An 8,751-nucleotide genomic window follows, 5' to 3' on the forward strand; every position below is an offset into this window, starting at 1 on the left:
GTCTTCTCTCTGGCAAAAGGCTCCCTCACACACACACACCCCCTACCTGTATTGAGAGAGAGAGAGAGAGAGAGAGAGAGAGAGAGAGAGAGATATTAACAATTGCGGAAGGTCAAAATGACTTGGGACCAAATACATAAATGAAGACCATAAAGTTCTTTTGCCAAATCATCTACCATGCCACTACAAGATGTAATATTTACAACATTGCCAGATTGTCATCAGGCATGCTAGTGAGACTATGTTGACAACAAGAGCATCTGGTCTTGGGTTGCGACAATTTCAAATGAGAGCCTTTCCATCATGAAAAACAGCTCGTTTTCCTTTTTTACGTGTTGCTCGAACTTTACAAGTTCGATCCCTTTTTGCTTTGATCCCTTTTTGGATGTAGTTAAACTCCTATGGTGATGAACAACCCCTCACAAGCACTTTTCTAGACGGTGACCTTAAATGCACTTCAAACAAATGCACCTCAGAGTGATGGACCTGAATTCATTTCAGGCATTCATTTCTCTCACAAAATTGTTGGGATCATCACACTATCACAATCACTATAGCTCATTGCTTTCCACTAGTTATCCAACTTTAGCTTATGACACACCTCTCAAGATGGTACAATTTGCAGGCTTTTGGTGCAGCTTGTGTCAGGTACAGGTTGCCCTCAAACTCTTAACATGTGGATGCTGTCCGGACGAAGCCTCAGCAGCAAACAAGTTGGACCATAACAGGGAAGAGCCCCCACAGCAGGTTTGCACAAGGTGGACCAAGCAACTAAATAATAACACTGTAAGGCATATTCTGCATCAGGCCTCACATGCATGTGCCATATGATGCACAGCAATGAACAGATAATCAGTGCTCCAAGGCAGAAGGCTCATGAAAATGCGCAAACCAGCAACAAAATAGCAAAAGACAGGATGTGGACACTTTGTCAGGAGTCAGATTTGGAATCAGCAGCAGTTGGGGCTGTAATTGTGGTGCAAATGGGCTAAAATGTCAAGAAAAGCCTTCACCATGGAGCCCTAAAAAAACAGTCTAGGAGGTTTTTTAATAGGTGAAAAAAAAAGGAAAATGAGATGGCAGACTGCAACAATTTTGACCTCTAAATATATTCAGAATCTATAAGTAGCCCACTCCCATTCAGTCTTCTCATTACTCAACCCACTTGAAGTAACAAAAGCCAATAGTAAGCAACCTAGATCCAGCCCAAATCATCCAGCAAAGGAGCCTGCAGATTCAACAAAGTACGTGTTAATTTTAAAGGAGAAGATTGATTGCTACTCAATTCCTTATTTAGTCTGCATAGAGAGCATGGTCAGGTGTTGCTATTCCAGTAGTCAGCCAGCTGTGTACTTCATTCTCATATCATTTAAGCGCATGTGCACAGAGAGAGAAAGAGAGAGCGAGAGAGAGTAATGGAGGGTTTTTAAGCCATTAATAGAGATTAAAGACAATACTCGAGAGGTCATGAGTTAAACCTTGACAACTCTTGAGCATCTCAACACACCTCCATCAATTAAAAGAGCTCTCAGGTAGGTCAATGACAAACATCCAGTGAAACTTTCAATAACCACATCTTGAACATCGACCCAATCAGATGCCAAGACAGCAGTGAAACTTCAAAATACCCATTGAATGTGAAACGAAGACCAAATCATTTGAAGATTTCGTACCATTGACTTCATATATTCCATCCCTTCACTGAGAGGCCCCGCCAAAAATGATATGAAAATGCAACATTACATATGCAATAAGCTCTGGAGGTATATACAGGCGGCAAAAGTTCCCCTAAACTTCCTCTTTCTTTTTAAGCTTGGCTATGATTTCTTCCCTGTCAATGAAGTGATCAAGGACATCATCACTTGGCAAAATGCAGGAGTCGGCTCGACCAAACCAGTCATACCGCCGCCTTGCAACAAAGTCATATATAGCATCCCTCAAAGGAGCTGGGATAGCCAAAAAGGCACCCAGTACTGGGTAAGGAAAAGGCAAATATAATGCCACTCGAAGTGCAGCTGCACAGATACGCATTTCAACTGTAAGTTCATATGGTGTCTATCATATGGTCACACATCATATTCCATCACAATGAAGCATACTAATCAAAGCCTGTAACACAGTCCATAAGGAACTAGTTCGAAGTAGCCACCACACTTGCTTATCATGTCAGAGCAGACATGCAAAAAATGGTCCCTCATCTCACCTGTAGAAGCTTGTGAGAATTGCCCCGGCCCCTCAACAAAGAGGAACCGATCCAGTACATCTTCGCGTGTCAAGCCACATATGAGCAGGTATGGCTCAGCTACCTCCGATTGGACAGCACAAAAGCTAATCCGTTTGTCTGTATCAGCTCTAATTATCCATTTCACTCCTGTCTCCACAACCCAAAAAATGGCACCCAGCTCAACAAAGTTCTCATGCAAAAATTCTTGCATCACATAATACATCTGATACCATTAAATGCCCAGCATGAATTAAGCGTGGCCAGCTGGGAGCTCAGATGTGATATGAAACATCTGCTACTTTTCAATAATATAATGTTCTATGGGCGTTTCTCAACATGCACATACTACATTATGATCAATGCAGCAACAGAAGCTTAATGGAGATTACCTGCATTACAGAGATGGCAAACTCCATCATAGAGCACAACTTGTGGTTTCAGAAATATGTTTGAAGACTGAAAACCACCAAGGGGCACATCTGTTTTATCAACAAGGCACTCTGCTGCATTGAGTTTGCCTGAGCTTATACTTTCTCTTGAATATTGCTTTTGCAATCTGCAAATCAGAGCCATGGAATGTGGGCCCCATTCTGGAAACCACAAATGTAAGAAGGCTCCGTGAGTTATAATCAAAATCATGAAAATGTCAATACAATATCCCCAATATCAACAGCCCGCATGACAGAAATGAGAAGAGATTACATGCAAACGTTGCTCCTTTTCCAGCACCAAATACCCTTGTTTTATTGTGTGAATACACAAGGTCATGCGTAAAATCACAATTGTTCAGTGACAATACTGTTACAACCACGTGCAACCATCTGCCACCTGCCTCCATCCAAGACGCAAGCATACATGTAGAGAACACAGGGAAAGTAGTTGATGGACTCACCAACCCAACAATAGGCCTGACTGCTCCGGACCACACTTAAGCACAGGAGAGTTAAATCAGGTGAAAACTTCTGAGTGTGCTCCAAAACATAGACCTTGTCCATGCATGACTAACTGATGCATCCCGTTTATCCATATCCCACCCACCAATAATGAGGGGATTCTGATTTGTTTGAAAACCCACGTCAATTGGTTGGGACAGTCACCAAGATGGGTATGGACTACATCGTAAGGAATGTATATGTCGTTTGTCCTAACTGTTGACAAGAAGCCATCAAGGCTCCAGCTAGGCTCTGGTGATATGAAAGTAGCACATAGGGAATAAGATCAACTTGCTCATGTGATATAGTTAGCATAAATTGATGAGATGATGCTTTATGATTGATAGAGAGAACCATAGAAGCTGTATCTTAAATACAGCAGTGTTCTTTTTATTTTAGTCATCGAGGACGATGAATCTTGGTTAGGGGGTTGAGAATATGACAACCCTAATTGTCGAATTGGCAAGGCATATCAATGCCTTCTGGGCGTGATCAAAGGTCATGTTTGGGCTGACGGACTGCAGTTTTGGGCACCCTATACTGGACAGCAAGGTGCCCAAGGATGAGTTAGTGTGAACAACTTTTGGATACATTGTATCTAGTCATTCACAATCGACACAGTTGGCCCAACTAGCCAATCCTGGCAGCCCTTTCTATTAAGTACAAGTGAAGGAGTACAAAATCACGACTATAAGCCAGAAAACGGAAAGGAAAATCCTCATCCCAGAATATAGGGAAACCTCAACCAATCTAGGACATGATGCTGAATGGAAAATCAAGGGTCATTGAAGGACATCATTCAGAGTCTGCAAGAGCTAAGCATCTGTAACATCAGATTTGCAGCCCTCTTCCGCATTTGACATTAACACACATCCAAAGGACAACATGACTTGTAATGCATGGAAGATATGCACGACAAATTTTAATGTACATCCAAGAGAGCCTTGTGATGCCACTCTTTAGAGCCACGCTGTTGGCTGCCTCTTATACTTATGTAACACACGGACAAACATACAATTTGGAGTGCCCCAGATGAGCAAATTTATGTATAGCCCAAGGACAAAGCATTGGCAAGTTGTTAAGCGTGTGTTCAAGTACTTACACAGGACACCCAGTCTCTTGTTTTGTTCTATGCTAGGGGGGTGATTTTCAGCTCCATGTGCTTATAGTGATTCGGAATGGACTGGTAATTATGACACAAGGCAGTCCACGCGTGGGAATCGCTTTTTCCTTGGAAGCACATGCATATCATGGTTGAGCAAAAAGCAACCTAATAGGGCTACATCTTCATGTAAAGTTGAGTACAGGGCAGCTTTCACTACTACAGTTGAGTGTGTAAGGCTGAGGAGATTGACGGCAGACCTTCGTGGGAGTCCAGAGACACCCGCTCCTATTCTCATCACGGATAGTTAGAGTGCTATGGCTGTAGCACGGAATCCAGTCTTCCATGCTCGCACCAAGCACATAGAGATACATTATCACTATGTCAAAGAGAGGCTACATGCAGGGAATTTTGGTTTACTACCCTACACATGAGATCATTCCAGATCTATTTACTAAGGTGTTGTCTAGAGAGAAGTTTGAACCTAAGCATTGAGTTTACTCCCATTTGGAAAGGAATTTGCTACCTTGTACATATTCACACTGTCACTACAAGGGGGATTTGTAGGAAAACTCAGTGGTAGTGCTAGGTGTGAACATGGGCTTATAAGGGGCACTCTTTACCTTCTATATTGAATTCCCCTGACCACACGGTATGGAAGGACACCATATGGACAACATTTTATTCTTATGCGTTTTGTGGTCGTGTAATATGTACACATAACCTTATCATTCTAATACATTCAGCATCGTGTTGCTCTCTCTCTCTCTCTCTCTCTCTCTCTCTCTCTCTCTCTCTTTTATAGTACCTCAGTATGCTGGTCGGCCAGCTGTAGCAAGCCAACAGCATCTGTAAATGTTTCCCACTCTGATACCATCATGTAAGAATGGGTACTATGCTGTAATACCCACTCAGAAATGCTGCAAGAAAACGCAGGTCCCTATAGATGTTTCCTGCTCTGATACCATGTAAGAATGGGTACTATGCTGTAATACCCACTCAGAAATGCTGCAAGAACTGTACAACACTGTATATGGACAGCAAACATAAAGGAGAAAAGAAGATCACTGCTGAATATCACCAGAAAAGGTAGTACATCACATGGAGCAGCATGAGGGAGGTCCCGTAGATGCTGCCTGTCACTGCAAAAGCTGAAAAAAGAGATGATCTGAGGGAAAAGGGAGCCAACCCTTTTAAAGTACCTCAGTATGCTAGTCGGCCAGCTGTGGCAGGCCAACAGCATGGCTGTAGCAAAAAAAATGCCTTAAAAATACCAGAAAAATGGTAAAAGAATGCTGAATAATCTCTGCTAAGATATGCCAATGCAGGGCTTCATATGGAGCCCGATACAAGCATGAATATGCATGGGAAAGTCCATCTGGGATGAAAAAATTTCCAACAAATCCCAAGTGTGTCAAACTCATTAAAGTCACAACCTTTTCACCAAACCATAGCTTTTCACATCCCAAACCGGCAGCAATTACATAAGGCCATCTCTGTATATGTATACGTATGTAAAAGAGAAGCCAGAGAGCTCTTGCCTGAGTATTTAGATGCATCTAACCCTATAAAAGCCTCTGTTAAATGCTTACCTCTTTTAATTTACCTCAAATTCATGGTGGTGAGTGGGTAGGTGTGTTTTTAAAAGCCTCTGTTAAATACTTCAAATGTGCTTACCTCTTTTAATTTACCTCAAATTCATGGTGGTGGGTGGGTGGGTGTGTGGTTTGTTTTGTGTGTGTGGGGGGGTGGGGGGGGGGGGCAAAAGCGCACTTACTAGAGCAGAAGAGCGGTCGCCGACAGGCATACAAGAGATTGTTGGCATTTCTGCAAATGAAGCGCATCGCTTCTGTTCTTCTTCTTCTTCTGCACAAGCGAGCTCCCTGTTTTACCACACGCAATGATGCTTGCTCATAGCGCGCTGTCAAGTGTCTAGAACGCCCAAGAAACACTTCAATTTTACTTGGGGCAGAAGCAAGATTTTCTAAATATTTGGGAATATATAATTCGAAAAAAAATGCTTTTTTTTTACAAACTACTTTCCTTATATATTTGCGGGGGTTCTCTGTGTCTTTCTCTTTTGGCTCTTTTTTATTTTTCCCTTAAAACAAAACCAAAAAATATATATATAACTAATTCTTCTTCAAAAGAGGCTCATTCTTATCTTTCCCATTTAAAACAAAACAAAATACCTTTTTAAAAAATAATTCTCTCTCTCTCTTTCAAAAAATAATTCCCTCTCTCTCTCTCTCTTAATTGATACAAAAGTATAAGATAAGATAATATTATGCAGTACAATGGCACTGAAATAGATTGTCATACCATAATATTTCAAACTACATCCATGTTCTTCACCTTGTGTTTGCACAAAAAGGGCATGCATCATATGACCTTTCTATATGGACTTCTAAGGTGGGAGATTTATTATAGTTCACCCATGAGTAAGCATCACATGACCTTTATGTATGGACCTCTAAGGAGGGAGATTTATTATAGTTCACCACGGGCAAGCATCACATGACTTTTTTGTATGGACTTCTAAGGAGGGAGATTTATTATAGTTCACCACTACAACTAACTATGTGCTCCATGATGTTGATCTTACACTGATGGATTAAATCCATCCATCCCCATTCCAAGGCTCAAGTGACGGGATTCCTGTTTGAATCCAGGCCATTGCTCCTCAATATGTTTCCATGGGTTCTTATCATACCATCGGTGTATTGATGTTGTGCATGCCATGTGATGAGCTTGGCAATAGATCTGCATTGAAACATGTGTTGAATACATGCAATGATGGAAAATTGCCTCAAAACCTTTTTGACAAATCTTTGTACCTTACCTTGCAAATCATTTTGATATAGAGGTTCTCAACAATTTGATGGCCCTATTGTGAACACCCAAGCACCATTTTAACCGTACCGAGGCTGGTCAAGACTTGGGCAAGGCTTTGCCGCGTGAGCTGTTCTGTAAAACTTCCCCGCCAGCTGTTGCAACCAAACTTCCCTTAGAAAAACACATATACGAAATGCTCCCTCCAGCATTCTGGCATAAGACATTCCTTTAAGAAAACAGGGTTTCTATGCAAGTTTTCAATTTTGATTTTCTTTTGAATACAATGAGTATATCTTAAATCCGCATCCCTAAAACTTCTCGATCGTAGGTCTAAATTTCAAAAAAGAATTCCTCGAATTCTGTAACCTTGATCCTCAGATCAATTCAAAGGGTCTCAACTTAGTTTCAGATTTGGTGGGAGATTTGAGTGAATTTTCCTGAACTGGTCATATCGTCTTTCCTTGAAACTGACGAAAGAGTTTGGTCTTGGTCATAGTCTGATTCAGATTTCGAGTCTGATAAGGTTCTTCCTGAACTATCTTTCTCAAAAAGGGGGGGGGTGATATTTCAGTTACTATTTTACTGAATTTCATTTATTGAATATTCACTTAACTGATTTCGAAACTAATCACAAATTCTGATGAGGAAAAAATTAATCATTTATCTGAAATTCCGACTTCGATAGATTTTTTTGAATTTTCTCATTACAATCCAAGTGAATATAAAATGATAGAAATTTCTCTCTTAGAGTATTTAATTATTTATTTATCAAATATTCGTAGAAATTAAACATAGAATTAAAGAGAAATCTAATTTTGATATAAAAATTCTTTATGCATCTATTTATGCATAAAATCCAACTTCAATGGAAATAACATCTTTATATAAAAGAAATCCATTTTTGCATCTATTTATGCATAAAATTGATTTAATAGAAATAACACTTTTAAAATAAAAAGAATTTCTGTTATGCATCCTTCCATGCATAGAAATTGAATTCAATGAAAATAACACTTTCATAATAAAAAAATATCCAATATGCATCTTTCTATGCATAGAAATTGAATATAAGAAAAATAACACTTTTATAATAAAAAAATATCCAATATACATCTTTCTATGCATAGAATTGAATCTAACGAAAATAACACTTTTATAATAAAAAATATCCAATATCCATCTTTCTATGCATAGAAATTGAATCTAACAAAAATAACACTTTTATAATAAAAAAATATCTAATATGCATCTTTCTATACATAGAAATTGAATCTAATGAAAATAATACTTTTATAATAAAAAAAATATCCAATATGCATCTTTCTATGCATAGAAATTGAATCTAATGAAAATAACACTTTTATAATAAAAAAATATCCAATATGCATCTATGCATAGAAATTGAATCTAATCAAAATACCACTTTTATATAAAAGAAAATCCTTTTATGCATCTATTTATGCATAAAATAGGAATAACACTTTTGAAATAAAAAGAATTTCTTTTAGAATGCACAAACGGTGGGGATTATTCTTTTTGAATAACATAAAGATAAAACCTATTTTCACAAAATTTAAGAAAATTTTGCCATAACCTCCTTTGTATGGCTGACCATTTCTCAATTTTTACATTCTAAATTTACTTTAAAATTTATCCCA

General features: G+C 39.0%; 1 protein-coding gene across 2 annotated transcripts; it reads right to left on the reverse strand.

The window, feature by feature from the left end:
• Nucleotides 1–1,472: 1,472 nt before the first annotated feature.
• Nucleotides 1,473–6,236, reverse strand: LOC147603445 (Putative thiol-disulfide oxidoreductase DCC). 2 transcript variants are annotated; one of them, XM_086796690.1, is made up of 4 exons: nt 6,036–6,236; nt 2,614–2,814; nt 2,204–2,371; nt 1,473–2,015 (listed from the first exon to the last, which is right to left on the reverse strand). In XM_086796690.1, the coding sequence occupies exons 1-4, from the start codon at nt 6,100–6,102 to the stop codon at nt 1,789–1,791; spliced, it is 663 nt and encodes a 220-aa protein (XP_086652816.1). In that variant the 5' UTR covers nt 6,103–6,236; the 3' UTR covers nt 1,473–1,788. The 2 variants fall into 2 exon arrangements, with proteins under 2 accessions (XP_086652816.1, XP_086652817.1); XM_086796691.1 differs by lacking the exon at nt 6,036–6,236 and adding an exon at nt 5,067–6,014.
• Nucleotides 6,237–8,751: the final 2,515 nt, after the last annotated feature.

This window comes from Cibotium barometz, chromosome 64 (assembly GCF_041138505.1).
Source record: "Cibotium barometz isolate CiBa-2024 chromosome 64, ASM4113850v1, whole genome shotgun sequence".
Classification (NCBI taxonomy): Eukaryota; Viridiplantae; Streptophyta; class Polypodiopsida; order Cyatheales; family Cibotiaceae; genus Cibotium; species Cibotium barometz.